The sequence below is a fragment of the Arvicola amphibius genome, chromosome 3, assembly GCF_903992535.2.
Source record: "Arvicola amphibius chromosome 3, mArvAmp1.2, whole genome shotgun sequence".
Taxonomy (NCBI): domain Eukaryota; kingdom Metazoa; phylum Chordata; class Mammalia; order Rodentia; family Cricetidae; genus Arvicola; species Arvicola amphibius.
In genome coordinates, this window is record NC_052049.1 from 107,815,481 (window position 1) to 107,832,261 (window position 16,781).

Genomic DNA, 16,781 nt, shown 5'->3' on the forward strand with positions numbered 1-16,781 from the left:
TACACATTCACAGCATGAAGGTGACAGGTGGTCACAGAGTCCCACCACTGCCTCAGGAGCTGTTGGTTATAGATAGCTACTGGGAGAGGGAGAGTTAGCTTTCCTTAACGCAGTGATCTCTGGTATGTCTCATTTGCTCCAGTGAATGGCCACACACCTAAAACTATATAGGCAGTACAAATGGGAATGGTGTTTTATTTATTTTATTTTATTTTATTTTATTTTATTTTATATGAGGGCACAACGTTGGGTTAGTAAAGAATGTGGAGGTGTAGTGATATTTTGTTTGTGATCTAACAAATAAAGCTTACCTGAAGATCAGAGTGCAGAGCTAAGTCACTAGTTAGACAAAGAGGTCAGGCTGTGATGACACACACCTTTAATGCCAACACTTAGTGAATAAAGGCAGAAGGCAGGAGTCCAAGGCCACCTTAGTCTACACTAGATTTATCCACTCTCAAAGAGAAAAAGAGGCAGATGGTGGTGCCTCATCTCTTCAACATCAGAATCAGGAAGGAAAGATGAGAAGTGATATGCATGAGGAGATGAGCTCAGATGCAGTCTGGAGATGCAGTCTTCACATTCCTGGAGACAGGATCACCCCTTCAGTCCAAGCATTGGTAGTGGTAAGAACTCTAGTGGCTGGGCATTCTGCTTCTCTGATCTTCAGCATTAACTCCTATATCTGACTCAGTGTTTTTATTGTTAATACCAATTAGAATTTATGCTATAGGAAGGAAGATCTGGGTGAAGATGGGGTAAGGGGATAAAGGTGATCAAGCACATTATATGCAATTTAAAATAATTAATTAAAATACTCAACAAAAACAAACCAAAAAAAAGCAAGCCCAGAGCTTTTATCTGTAAAACCTCTTATACTGTGCAGAGTGATAGCAACAGATTTACTCATCATGAGCATTTAAACCTAATTATACCTCATCTGAAATCATCTATCTGATTACAGATGCAAATCATTGCAGACTTTGTGATCAACATAAATCCCAGAACATGGGGATGCTAATACTATGTCAGTTTATCTCATCCTCTAAAACCAAATCTTCACAAGTCAGAGGCTTTCTCCTGTACTAGTCATGTCCTCTCTTCACAACCAGTTTTCTTACTATAGAAAGTTATCCATATATGTTTATCCACTCCTATATGTGCATTTATGCTATGTAATATATGTATATACTAATGTAAAACCTGTGTAGGCATGAATGTTTCATTTTATTGCTTGGATATGCTTGCTTGCAAGGTTTATAAATGTGTGTGTGTGTGTGTGTGTGTGTGTGTGTGTATGCAATTTATATTTTATAGCTATAGGCACAAAATAACATCCAGCTTTTTCATGCTCAGGGTACTGGATATGATTATGTTATTGAATGTATGAATATTATGAAAAAATACATTTGTACTACCCTTTATAAATTTAAGAAATGATAGGCAATAGAATATTTAAATACTGGAATTCTACCACAAACAAGGGATACTAAATAGCCTCAAAGAGAATTACTAAAAAGAGAGAGAAAAATGTAAAAGAATACAGGTAAAGGTGTGGCCTACCATTCCCAGGCAATGTTTTACAACTCAGGGACTGCCTATGACTCTTTCGATTTGTTTCTGGCTAATGGCCATGTAAATCAAATGAATGATGTTCCTTGAGTCACTATTTGGGAACAGTACATAGCTAATGAATGTGATGTCTAACCTGTCCCATACATATTTAAAAGCACAATGCAGTTTCATCCTCACCAAAGTAGAATTTCTAACTGTGTTTTAAAGCCTATTCTTCCAGCCACAGATAAGTGCAGCTCCCAACTCTCACCAAAAAGTTTCTTCTTGCAACAGACTATTGTCAGAGAAAATCCCAACTCACCATGATCCAGAGAACAGTTGCTCCAATAGAGACTCTATAATGCTTCCCTCTGAACCATATCTAATAAGCACACTGAGATTCTTGTGTAGCTCATGCCACCGTTAGAATGATGAGAGCCCACCTGACTTTTCTGAGTGTGTGTCTGTCAAATCTTCATTCCAATCTTAGGGTTTCCATTGCTGTGATGAAACACCATGATCCAAAACAACTTAGGGGAGGAAATTAACTTGAGTTTATTTCACATATATAATGCATCCATATCACAGTAAGTCACTGAAAACCATCAAGGCAGGAGCTCAAACAGGGAAGGTTGGAGGCTGAAGTTGATTCAGGGACATAGAAGACTGCAGTTTTCTGTCTTGTTCCTCAGGCTTGCTCAGGTTACTTTCTTAGAGAAGCCTGCACCAGCAGCCTAGGGATAGACAGCACTACCCACAATGGCCTGGGCATTCCTATATCAATCACTTTTCAAGAAATGCATGAAAGGCTTGCCTGTAACCTAATCTTTAAGAAAACAATTCTCAATTAAGGTTTCCACCTCTCATATTACTCTAGCTTAAATAAGATAAACATAAAACTAACCATGACTATGTCTTTAAACCTAGCTGCAAAGAACTCTTCAATCTCCTACCACAAAAGCCATGCAGCAGAAATAAGCCTGTTTATGATCCTATCCCGAATATGTTATTTTGAAAGATAGCAATATGTTCTTTAATTTGTCACCTGGACAAGGAATAGCACTCCCTTCGCTGAGAGAAGCTCATTCATCAAGGAGGGATGCCACCAAATACCAGGTAGAAAATAATGTCTGTCCAAGGATTCCACCCAAATACATTTCTTTCACAAAGTTGTGACCTTGGTTTCATGTTCTATGATCCTTCTTAACACATATAAACAGCCCACTGTGAGGAGTCACACAATCCTACCTCAAACAGGCAAAGGTGGCCATATCATGATTACCTTCTCAGACATCCCTGTTTCACAGATAAACCTTGGTTTCATGTCTCTATATCTTTTGGTCAACAGTAGCAGGGGCAATACAACAAATCACCCTTGGATCTGATGCTCCCTGTTTAGACACCAACTATGCTGAGTATGTGACTTTTCCTTGGAAGATGAAACCAAATATTCCAAGTAGAGACCGAAAAATGCACCCCTCCCAAGTCTAATTAAGCGACTCATTTGTGATTGCTTACAAGATATCCCCAAAGTGTTACTTCTAGGGTCATAAATGATACAAAGGCAGCTCAATTTCTAAAATGCCTACTACATAATTAAAAATGATTCATGGATGTCACTTCTGGAGAGCGCATAGGATTTTCAGGTAGATTAATAGTGTTGCTCTCAACAGAGTAATCTAAAATGGCTGAAAGACACTTGAAGGAGATGCTCAACATCCTTAGTCATCAGAGAAATGCAAATCAAAAGAACTCTGAGATTACATCTTACACCTGTAAAAATGGCCAAGATTAAAAACACTGATGACAATTTATGCTGGAGAGGTTGTGGGGAAAAGGGAACACTTCTGCATTGCTGGTGGGAATGAAAGCTGGTACAGCCCCTTTGGATGTCAGTGTGGCTATTTCTCAGAAAATTAGAAAACAATCTTCCTCAAGACCTAGTGATACCACTTTTGGGTATATAGTCAAAGGATGCTCAGTCATGCCACAATGACATGTGCTCAACTATGTTCATAGCAGCATTGTTTGTCATAGACAGAACCTGGAAACAACCTAAATGCCCCTCGACAGAATAATGGATAAGGGAAATGTGGTACATTTACACAATGGAATACTACACAGCAGAAAAAAATGAACTTAATCACTTGAATTTTAATCAGCATAGTAGAAATCACATTTTATAAATGTTTTATGAAATCTAACATTTGCATACTTTTCCTTTTTGAGTTAAACTTGAACCAGATACCAAACGTTTTTTATGTTGAGGCGAACATCTTGTGGCCAGTATGTTTTCAAAGCTACTTCAACTTCAGTTATAGAAGCTAAAAATAAACCAGGAAAATGGATCAAGAGGGCAAGAATATTATTTAGAAATTATACATTTATTTTGGAGATCAGACCTCTATCTGAAAAGGAGTTAGTGCCTTCTCCCATTTTGTAGGCTGTCGTTTTGTCTTGTTGACCGTGTCCTTTGCTTTACAGAAGCATTTCAGTTTCAGGAGGTCCCATTTATTAATTGTTTTTCTTAGTGTATGTGCTGCTAGGGTTTTATTTAGAAAGTGGTCCCCTGTGCCAATGCATTCAAGTGTGCTTCCCACTTTCTCTTCTATAATGTTCATTGTGGCAGGCTTTATATTGAGGTATTGAGGTCTTCAGTTTTTTACATGGTGATAGATAAGGGTCTATTTTCATTCTTCTACACGTTGATATCCAGTTATGCCAGCACCATTTGTTAAATATGATTTTTTTTTCTATTTGATATTTTTTGCTTCTTGGTCAAAAATCAGGTCTTTGAATGTGTGTAGATTAATATCCAGGTCTTCTCTTTGGTTCCATTGGTCCTTCTGTTTGTTCTTATGCCAATAACAGGTTGTTTTCAGTACTGTAGCTCTGTGGAAGAGTTTGAAGTCAGGGACCGTGATGCCTCCAGAAGTTCTTTTACTGTACAGGATTGTTTTTGCTATCCTGGGTTTTTGGCTAATCCATATGAAGTTGACTACTGTACTTTCATGGTCTGTAAAGAATTTTGCTGGGATTTTAATTGGGCCAGTAGATTGCTTTTGGTAAGATTGCCATTTTTACTATGTTACTTCTGCCTACCCAAGAGCATGGGAGATCCTTCCACTTTCTGGTGTCTTCTTCAATTTGTTTCTTAAAGATTTAAAGTTCTTATTAAAATTCTTCCACTTGTTTGGTTAGAGTTACTTGAAGATACAAAGAACTCAAGAAATTGGTCATCAAGAGAACAAATAATCAAATTAAAAAATGGAGTACGGACCTAAACAGAGAACTTTCAACAGAGGAATTGAAAAACACTTAAGGAAATATCCAACATTCTTAGTCATCAGAGAAATGCAAATCAAAACAACTCTGCGATTCCATCTTACACCTGTAAGAATGGTCAAGATCAAAAACACTGATGATAACTTATTCTGGAGAGGTTTTGAGGTAAAGGGAACACTCTTGCATTGCTGGTGGGAATGCAAGCTGGTACAGCCCCTTTGGATGTCATTGTGGCAATTCTCAGAAAATCAGGAAACAACCTTCCTCAAGACCCAGTACACCACTTTTGGGTATATATCCAAAGGATGCTCAATCGTGCCATGAGGACATGAGCTCAATTATGTGCATAGCAGCATTGTTTGTCATAGCCAGAACCTGGAAACAACCTAAATGCCCCTCAACCAAAGAATGGATAAGGAAAATGTGGTACATCTACACAATGGAGTACTATACAGCAGGAAAAAATAACATCTTGAATTTTGCAGAAAAAAAAATGGATGGAGCTAGAAAACATTATTTTGAGTGAGGCAACCCAGACATAGAAAGACAATTATCTCATGTACTCACTCATAAGTAGTTTTTAACATAAAGCAAAGAAAACCAGCCTACGTATCACAATCCCAGAGAACTTAGACAACAATGAAGACACTAAGAGAGACTTACATAGATCTAATCTTCAAGGAAAGTAGAAAAAAACAAGATCTCCTCAGTAAGTTGGGAGCATGGGGACCTGCGGGGAATGTTGAAGGAGAGCAGAGAAAAATGTAGAGTTCAATAAAAAAATAGTATTCAATCTCTTACCCATGTCAATCATTGTTATTAATATTATATAACTTAAAGAAGGAAGGGGCCTTTCAAGCATTATAAATACTTTTAACTTCTTTTACTTGTGACTTGCTTATTTCCTGAGTCTTCCCTAAGTGGGCTTCCCTCCAAAATGGAATGGTTCAATTTTTATACAACACTTGGCAGGACTGTTTAGTTAGGCAACTCTCGTACCTTATATCTAAACCTAACTTTCATGTTAGGATTGCACAGATGGACTCACTGGACCTCTTTATTCCTCTTCCCAATGTGCTCCCATTGAAACAAGTTCTTTCTGCTTTTCACCATTTCTTGTTTGGTTAATTGGTTTATTAAGAATACATGTCTGAAAGTGGCTTATTGCGGTTGTAATGGTCTAAGCTCTGGCCAATTTTAATACAGTAAGGTTTGTTAAAATGCCTGATAGCCACCCTGTAAATAACAATTTCCCGTTTCCCTCAGCCTCTGAGTTGGAATTACTGATTAATCAGTATTTAATTCTGTGTTATATTGATTATATAATCAATTATAGTGATGGAGAAATGTGATACCTTTCATACTAGTCAGATCAGTTAAAAGCAATCAATAAACAAAGCCCTTATGAAGATACATATATAATTATCATTGCACAATGCACATAAAAGTGTCTATTGTAAGATAAAAATCAGTAATATAATGCATTTTCATCTGGATTTATACCAGATGGGTTAGATTAGAAGTTTCCATTGATTGTCCATGACTTCCACATAAAATAAACAGTACATTCCCTATAATTATATGGGTTCATTCCTCTTTTTTGCTTATAGTGATACTAAGATTTTTCACCTGTACCCATAAAATATCATTCTACAATTAAATATTTTAAATAAATCAGTTTCAGAATTTATTTGTTTATACTCCTGTAATCTCTATTTATTGCCAAAGTTAGTAAAGTCAACATGCTCTTCTCCATAGATGAAACTATGTATTGCCGGGCGGTGGTGGCGCACGCCTTTAATCCCAGCACTTGGGAGGCAGAGGCAGGCGGATCTCTGCGAGTTTGAGGCCAGCCTGGTCTACAAGAGCTAGTTCCAGGACAGGCTCTAAAACTACAGTGAAACCCTGTCTCGAAAAACCAAAAAAAAAAAAAAAGAAAGAAAGAAACTATGTATTACTGTTGAAATAATAACAGAACATAAAAGGAACAATTTTTGATGACAATAACAAAGCATTATTATTTCCCCAAACCTTAATTAAAAAGATAAAAAACAAAACAGTAAAAAATGTCCTCATATACTTTAGAGACTATTTTCAGATGGGATGTTGTCATGGAGGTACCTCAGTTTCTAGCCCCAAATGCAAAGGTTGATACTATTTGCAAACACAGAGAATTATACTCAAGGGAGGCAAAAAGAAAGTATCAACCATAACATATCTTAATTGATTTTCCCCTGAGATCTCATGCCCAGTGGAAGGAAATCCTTGAAGAGTTTCTTTCTACAAATTTTTATGACAACTCCTAAGTATCAAAAATTTCTTTGAAAATATCATCATTTCAGTAAGTGCCTTAGGAAGATACCAGAGACTAATGACATTAGATTTATAATAGAACTCAGAACATAGGATTTATGTTCTGATCCCGCAAATAACAATGAGGCATATTTTATTTTGAATTACTCACACCAATGACACGAAGAGGTGTTTCATTTAAGAAAATTTGGTCTCTATATCACTGGGATGGAAGTCTCCAAGTAGAAAGGTGAGCAACTAATATCAATTTGTCCTGTAATCTCTCAACCTCAGAATGTGAGACAACCACTGTAAACTCTACATTTCAGAAATTACAGAAATTTTCAAATTCTCACCAAACATATCACTTATGTGTTTGGAACCAAGCTTTCTCCCACGCATTTTTCATGCTTGAATTGAATTTTGTTGTTACACAATGTATTTCAGTGGCTATAAATATTTCATTAAGGTGATATACAACAAAACCAAGCAACTCTTATTTTTATTATGTCATATAGATACTATGGGTAAGCTACTTTCAAACAATTCTTCAGGTTTCACAAATAACTCCAGTTTAGAAACCCTGTGAGAAACTGGAAAACCTACAGTAAAAAATTTGCCTGTGTCTATTCATGAGAAGTTCCTATTACTTTTCTCATTTTTCGTTGCTTTTTTAATAATAAATCATTTGAAAATTTTGATATGTTTTGGTGTTTTTAATATAAAATTAATATTTTATGAACACACTGCATTTCTTCTTATCCTTCCAAGTTTACAATTCTCTTGAAAAATATTTCACTATCCCTTTTCCAGACTAAGCACCTGTAGTGTGGAGCTGCGGGCAGGCCTGCTTTTCATCCCACCCGGCTCCTGCATGGTTAGCTTTACACCCGAAATAACAACACACAAATTGTATTCTTTTAAACACTGCCTGGCCCATTAATTCCAGCCTCTTACTCATGTCTTGACTAACCCATATCTAATAATCTGTGTAACACCACGAAGTGGTGCCTTACTGGGAAGTTTCTAGCTTACGTCCATCTTGGGCTGGAGCTTCATTGCGTCTGGCTTCTCTCTGAGGAGAGGCACGGCAGTCTGCCTAACTTAAGAGAGGCGTGGCATCTTTCTGAGCCATCTACCTCACTTCCTTCTTCCTGTTCTGTCTACTCCACCCACCTAAGGGCCGGTCTATCAGATGGCCCAGGCAGTTTCTTTATTAATTATCCAATGAAATCATCAGATAGATAGAAGACACACCTACATCATTTCCCCTTTTTCTGTTTAAACAAAAAAGAAAAGCTTTCACTTTAACATAGTAAAATTACATATAACAAAACAGTTATCATGCAAAAATTACAGTTACAATATTTATATCTACTTTATCTTTTATCATAACAAAGGAAAACAACTATAACTATCTATTCTTCAGCTCCATCAAAGACTCCAGAAGAACACAATATTACCTAAGTAAATAAGAAATATGCAATTTCCATATAACTCTAGAAATGATAGAGACATCTCACTGCCTGGACAGTCACCCAAAGTTCTTTTGTATTGTTGGGGCATCTATCTTCGGCCTATAGGCCCACAGTATCCAGCAGAGTTTCCCATGAAGCAGGAAATTTCAAAGACAGTTCAGTCACTATCTGCTGTGTCCTGCAGAATGTCTCGCAGACTCTTTCATGAATCAGGAACCCAAAGAGATCATCTCACCTCTAGGCAAGTTCAGCAGTCCTGTCTCTGAGGGTTCTCTGTGTCCAGTTTATGCAATAGTCCAGGCAAGAGCAGTTTCTTGCCCAAATGGCTATCAAACTCAATAAGGAGCCTCTTCGATGCCCATCTTCCTCTTGAAGTAGATTGGTGCTGCCAGGAGCAGACATGTCTCATTGTCATGAAAAACCCTAAGTTATTAAGACATTTAAAATGCAATATTCTGTAGTCTTTAGAAGATATGAAGTATGCCTATCTAACTGAAATATATCTCTATATATCTAGAAAATCTAACCAACATGACTACAAGCTTAACTATTATCAATGATTATTCATTAGCAACCTATATTTCCTAATTATACATTACATTTTTAAATGAACTACACAATCACAATACCTTAATCGTTATTAGAAATACATATACATATAACAAAGTAGACCTTAAATTTCTATCAATAAGGCAAAATTTATACCAATGTAAATTATTCATATCTATATCATCTCCCCCTTTAAATGTAAAAGAACATTGATAAACAATATTTGGGAATATGGACGTAGTTATTTCTCTCCAAACTGCTTCCTGCTGAATGGGGACGCTGTTAATCAGATCTTTCTTGGTGTAACCTGTGTGCCAGGTTCATCTCAGTCATCAGTTGGGTGAAGTAATTTTCTGAAGGTGTTCACAGCAACCTTTCAGGAGGGCGTGGTCTATCATACCATATTGGGATAGAAGCAATCCAACGGGTCTCATTTTCTGTAAAAATAAAAGAAGAATCTCTTTTCCAAAGTATCATATCCTTAGATCCAAATTCTGAAGTCAAAGTATTTTCAAAATATCTATGTTGGATTAGTTCAGCAGCATTTATAAACAAATATCTTTTAGCAGCTGTTGCTTCTTCCTCGGCATTCAAACAATTCAAAGAGAGCATAATAGTACACAGTATCAAGATTCTCTGTGTATATTCCATCTTATGCGGCTTTGTTTTAACCTCTATTTTTTCTATTTTTACTTTTACTTTTTGAGACAGGTTCTCTGTATATCTTTGTCCTGGAATAACTCTTTAGACCAGGCTGTCCTTGAACTCAGAGGTCTATTTGCCTCAGCCTCCCCAGTGCGGGGATTAAAGGTGTGTACTACAACACCTTGAACTCACAGAGATCTGTCTGTCCCTGCCTCCCAGGCATTGGGATTAAAGGTGTGTGCTACCACACCTTGAAGTCACAGAGGTCAATCTACCTCTGCCTCCCAAGTGTTGGGATTAAAGGTGTGTACCACCACACCCAACTACTTCCTTTTTTTTTACTTTTAAGAACTTTAACCTTTAGCTTGCGTATATTTTTAACACACTGTAAAACATTTAGAGGTTTTCTTCATCTTTGAATCTCTCTTTATTGTATATCTCTCTCTTTCTGATCACATGAGTCTTTAATTTACCCACCAATATCGGTAGAACTAAAGCAGTAACTTTGGCGGCTGGATCCAGCCCATGCCTTAGCTTTCTAGCCTCCAGTCGGAGGTACCCGCAGGAGCCATGTTTATCGCCACAACTCTATGGCATTTCAAGGTCCCTGCCAGCAAGCAAGCTGCAACAGTGTCAAACAACAATCAAAAACTTCCTACTCAGGACAGCCTGCTTGAAAGAGTCAGAGTTTGTCCTGGCAGTACAGACCAGAACGCCAGCATTTTAAAACAGCAAACTTTTTTTCCTGCTACGGCTAAAAACCGAAAAACATACGTTCAGACCCAAGAAATTGCTGCTACCAAGAAGCCATGCTTTACTCTATTCTTTCCCAAGCTTTCTCAAGTTTTCTGTGGATTCAGTTATCCACGTGGGCGCCATTCTGTAGTGATGAGCTGTGGGCAGGCCTGCTTTTCATCCCACCCGGCTCCTGCATGGTTAGCTTTACACCCGAAATAACAACACACAAATTGTATTCTTTTAAACACTGCCTGGCCCATTAATTCCAGCCTCTTACTCATGTCTTGACTAACCCATATCTAATAATCTGTGTAACACCACGAAGTGGTGCCTTACTGGGAAGTTTCTAGCTTACGTCCATCTTGGGCTGGAGCTTCATTGCGTCTGGCTTCTCTCTGAGGAGAGGCACGGCAGTCTGCCTAACTTAAGAGAGGCGTGGCATCTTTCTGAGCCATCTACCTCACTTCCTTCTTCCTGTTCTGTCTACTCCACCCACCTAAGGGCCGGTCTATCAGATGGCCCAGGCAGTTTCTTTATTAATTATCCAATGAAATCATCAGATAGATAGAAGACACACCTACATCAAGCACCAAACAGCTGTACTCCTGTAGCCCTGCTCAATTATTTTATGCATTCTATGAACTCCCTTCCTCTCCCCTTATAACATTTTAAGGAGCAGGGACTTTATACCTATAAATACTTTCTGCTGATTTTTAATCAAAATTTTGTCAGTCCCCATTCACAGCCAAACAATATTGTTTAATCATTATCACCATAGAAGCATTTATTACAATTTTCTTAAAATTTTGTAATAAATTCTGTATGATGTGTAAATTTATATTACATATTTTTCATGATAATTAAAATATAAGGTCTTGGGAAATAATTAGTCAAGATTACTCAATCTCTGAGTAGTCTTACATATTCTCTAAATGTATATAACTATAGAATATTGTTATTCATTTTAATTCATGAAGCATAATTATCATTTGTACAAGACAAATTCAACAACATTAGCAAAAAACCCTTCAAAATACTTAGGGACCACACAATGTGGAGGAGAACAAACACGAGAGAAAGACGAAGTACAAGCTTTAGATGAGTGATTAAACAGTTTTATGTGCTAAACTAAATTGGTTTCATAATCTATCAAATAATAATGATGAAACCAAAGTGCTAAATATATTTTGCCAGAATCACAATTGTTATAACCCATCACTTCATTCCTTTTAGTTTTGCAAACTTTGAGTGAACCTGGAAAACACTATGTTAAGTGAGATAAACCATTCCCAAAAGAAGAGATTACTAAATGGTTCTATTTATATTAGGTAACTATAATGCACAAACCCATAGAAATAGTAATATGATAATGATGGCCAGAAAACAGAAGCTGAGAGAGAAAAGGTGGGCTTGTTCACTGGGTACAAATATTTAGTAGTATCAGATGAATTGAAGTATAAAAGGCTGTACACAGTACTTATATATAACACATGCTATTAGTACTCAAAGCATAAAGAAAAAAATTCTCCTTACATTTTGATATTATGCTTATAACATATTCATCTCTAAAATTAATAAAAATAGACTACTATGTATGTAAGCACACATAAATGAAAAAAGAGGCCATAGATTTGAAAGAGAGCTCTACTAGGTTTAGAGGGTTTAAGAGGGAGGAATGAGAAAGAAGAAATAATGTAGTATATCATAATTTCAATAAATAAAATAAGAATTTAAAAATAAATAAATACACCAAGATTTAAAACTTTAAGTATTTTTTGTTAGTTCACAAGTTCCTGGACTGATTTCCTTCAAACTTGTGGGTTCTATGGATGCAGAACTAAAGAGCTGAGATTGTACAAGCTTTTGCAGCCTGGACTAATATGAATGAGCTCCAAGTGTTGAACACTGAGCAAGATTTTTATTCAAACCATAGGAGTGTGCATTTGCTTAAGTATAATTTTTTTCTATGCCCTGGTATTTCACTTTTAGGATTAGAAAGTACTTATTTGTGTTGAGTTTTTCATGGTTCTACATTTAGAAAACTTTGAATTTCTTTTTTTTTCTCATTTTTTTTATTCAAGATTTCCATCTCCTCCCCCTTCCCTCCCCTCCCTTCCACCCATACCCCCACTCCACCCCTCTCCAAAGACAAAGAGCCATCAGGGTTCCCTTCACTATGTTAAGTCCAAGGTCCTCCCAGCTCCCCCTAAGTCCAGGAAGGTGAGCAACCAAACTGACAAGGCTCACAGTGAGCCGTCCATGCTGTAGAGTTCATGTTCATTGCCATTGTCCTTGGTTTCTCAGTCCTCCTCCACCGTCAGCCACATTCAGAGAGTCCGGTTTGGTCCCCTGTTCCATCAGTCCCATTCCGACTGGACTTGGTGGTCATGGTTGTTGCTCCCTCCACATTAGCATGTCTATGGTTGTTTGTCTTATTCACCTCATGTTTAGGCAGTCATATTTAATAGAGACAAAACTAGGAGACTTGCTAAAATAAAACAGACTTCATAAAAAAGTATATACTATCACTTCTGAGTTTGATTTCAAGTTAAGAAGAACAGTCTCTAATTTGTTCTTAAGGTTTTATAGAAAAGTACAGAGTGGATCCTTAGTGAGGATGATTTTTCTCTATAGGAGATAGGCAGCAGGAGAGTCAGAACAAAATAAGTATTGGACAATAAGACCTTCCATCTAATGTTGCCTATTAAGCAAGGCTCCTCCAGACACTTTGGTATGACTTTTTATTTCGGTGTGGTTTTGATTCATATAGGTGTGTGTCAAGTAATAGAATTGCTTGAGTTGGTGATAACTCTATGCTTTACGTTTTGAAGGGTTCTCAAACTTTTTTCTGAAACTTCTGTATTACTTTCTAAGCTCACCAGGAGTCTGAGGCTGTGATTCTTCCCATCTTTGTGAGCACCTACCATTTTATCTTTACCCCTCCACTCAATGTGGAATTTTTTTCTTTCTGAAGTTTCTATAACAATGTCTTTAATGGTAGTCAGGTGGTGTTGCCATATGCCTTTAATCCCAGCACTTGCAAGGCAGAATTTGGCAGATCTATTGAGTTTGAAGCATCTCTGGTCTACAAAAGCTAATTCCAAGACAACTGGTTCTGTTACAAAGAGAAACGCTGTCTCAAAAAAAATTTAAAAAGTAAAAAAAAAAAGTACTTAATGATTCGTCATGGTACACATATTTTCAAGATTTGCCTATCTCCATTACAAGAATCATAATTTAAAACATCTGACTTTGTATTATTGGATTGTTTGTTCACTTAATCATTCAGATATAAAAGTTTATTGTGTCTGTAAAAAGTTTTTCCTAAGATATATTACTTCCTAAGAGTTTCCCATTGAGTGTATAATTTTTATCTACTTATGATGTCCTTAAAGTCACAATTTTTTAATTTTATTCATATATCTGTTTATTTACTTATTTATGCTGTAGCCTCTGAGAGTAACTTCTTATCCTCGAGCCTATCATCAATTTTATTGGCATGAAGTTCTAGTATTGCAGTTTTTTCAAATGTTATTTTTAGATAAAATATTTATAGATAGAATCCATTTTTCAAACTTTTTTATAATGTGAAAGGTTACATATTTATTATTTAATATGCAACTTCATCTAATTGCCCATGTATTTAAAAATTGACCCTACACTGAATTAATATTAAACACATAACTTTAATAATCTTTAGAGGTGTATTTTTTCCAGAATGTCAATTTCCTTATATCTCATGGCACAGTTGTAATATCAGCATTATAAATGGTTGCAGTATATTTTCAACTGGGGAAACTTGAATCAAATTTTATTCTCTTTAAGGTTTGTTCTGATTATTCCCAGACCCTTACATTTTGTGGAAAATTTATATGATCAACATGTCATCATTGGTAATAGAAATATCTTGTATGTTCTTTAGGAATACCCTGAACTTTTAGACTAGTTTCAGAGGCATTGCCATTTTGCAAAGTTCAATATTGTGATTCATTTAGATTGGAGATCTTTCAATGTTTGTATTGATTTATCCTTTTGACCGTGTTTAAAGTGCAAAGGCCTATATGTCTTTAGTTTGTTTTTAAGTGTATTATCACTTTTCATAGTATTTAAAATGGATTTTTATGATTGCTGGATTTTCTTCATGATCTCAGATTTCACTTCCATTATGACCTTTAAAATAAACCACTATGCTTCTTTCCTACATTCTTGGAATTTTGTGTATAAATAATTCATATACATATAAAGGTAGTTTTATTATATGCTTTCCAATTCAGATGCCTTTTGATTTTCTGTTATTGCCTGATTGTTTTAAATTTAACTATAATGTTGCTTAGAGATACAGAGAAAGAGAGAGGAGACAGAGAGAGTACAACTTACACTGTTCATATCCTTATAGAGAAAGCCTTTAGGTGACCATCATTATGTGTGAGATGGGCTGTGTTATGGGCCTGGTGGTATTTTGTCTTTGTGTGGATGCTTCTCTTATTATAACATTGAAAATGTTTTTCTATCTATAGAGTCATAGAGAGAGAATTGCAAATAAGACAAGAATCGTTCTTATCAGACTCCACTAAATGCATCAGATTTCACCTAGGTTATCTATAGACTGAGTACTACCATTTTCATGGAAGAAGGCACAAACAGGGACAGAAGTATCTTATATTTAATTGCAAGTGCCATTTTTGGTAAGTCTTAATGGCTAACTTGTAGGAGTAGTTGTTTGAAAACTGAAGATGCTTGGCAAAATAAAAGTTTGTATTCTTTATTCACGCTTCACTATGTGATAATGTAATAGATACCCGGTTCATTTTTCCTTCTCTTTCTACATAGAACGCCCAGAAGAAAATGCTACAAGCAAATCTTTCCAGAGTGACTGACTTCATTCTTGCTGGGTTAACAGACAAACCAGAGTACCAGCTGCCTCTCTTCTTCATCTTTCTAGGAATCTATTTGGTCACAGTGGTAGGAAATCTGGGCATGATCACCCTCATACAATTCAGTTCTCACTTGCACACACCCATGTACTTTTTCCTCTGCAGTCTGTCCTTAATTGACCTCTGTCATTCCACTGTTATTACTCCTAAAATGCTGGGAAACTTTGTAACAGTGAAGAACATCATCTCCTACCCTGAATGCATGGCTCAACTCTACTCCTTCCTTGTGTTTGGTATTGCAGAGTGTCACATGTTGGCTGCAATGGCATATGATCGCTATGTTGCCATCTGTAACCCATTGCTTTACAATGTTACAATGTCCTATGGAGTCTGTTCCTGGATGATATTTGGGGTGTATAGTATGGGTTTTATTGGTGCCACAACTCACACAGTCTGCATGCTAAGAGTACATTTCTGTAAGGTTGATGTAATAAACCATTACTTCTGTGATCTTTTTCCACTCTTGAAGCTCTCTTGTTCTGATACTTTTATTAATGAAGTAGTTGTTCTGTGTTTCAGTGTTTTTAACATCTTTGTTCCATCTCTGACTATCCTGACCTCTTACATCTTCATCATTGCTAGCATTCTTCAGATTAAATCAACTGAAGGCAGGTCCAAAGCCTTCAGCACCTGCAGCTCACACATATCAGCTGTTGCTCTCTTCTTTGGTTCCCTTGCATTCATGTACTTACAGCCATCATCAGTCAGCTCCATGGACCAAGGGAAAGTGTCCTCTGTCTTTTATACTATTATCGTTCCCATGATGAACCCTGTGATCTACAGCTTGAGAAATAAGGATGTCAAACTTGCTGTAAAGAAGTTGTATGAAAAAAAATTCTCATGAACATTTTTATCCTTCTCAAAATGTCCTGCATTTTTAAATTTCTTCCAAGGACAACTTCTCAATTCCTGTAAGACAGTTATTTCCTTTTTATTTTGTGTCCCATTTCAGTTAGCAAAACATTGTTACTTTCTGATTTCTCTGGAATTAAAATCCTGGAAACAGGTTGTGTTAATGCTTACACTTTAGAGATCTTCTGCAGTAGAAGTTTTTCAAATTACTCTTTTCAGAAAGTCGTTGGTGTTAGCTCTCCCCCATATTCGCTCCTTTACCCTGGCCTCCCATATACAAACCCTTTGAAGCGATTATATTCTATTATTCTCTTTCATATAAATATATATGAAATCACCAAGTTCTGTCTGTGGTTTTAAATGTTCCTCCTCCTGTCATGACTGCCTCTCCCTGAGAAGCACTGCATAAGAACAGGTGGAGGAATGGAAGAGCCAATGGTGGTGGAGGATTAGA

The 16,781-nt window shown here is 36.5% G+C and overlaps 1 protein-coding gene across 1 annotated transcript; it reads left to right on the plus strand.

Annotated features, from left to right (window-relative positions):
- Positions 1-15,386: 15,386 nt before the first annotated feature.
- Positions 15,387-16,319, plus strand: LOC119809755 (olfactory receptor 150-like). Its single transcript, XM_038322842.1, has one exon. The coding sequence runs from the start codon at positions 15,387-15,389 to the stop codon at positions 16,317-16,319; it is 933 nt and encodes a 310-aa protein (XP_038178770.1).
- Positions 16,320-16,781: the final 462 nt, after the last annotated feature.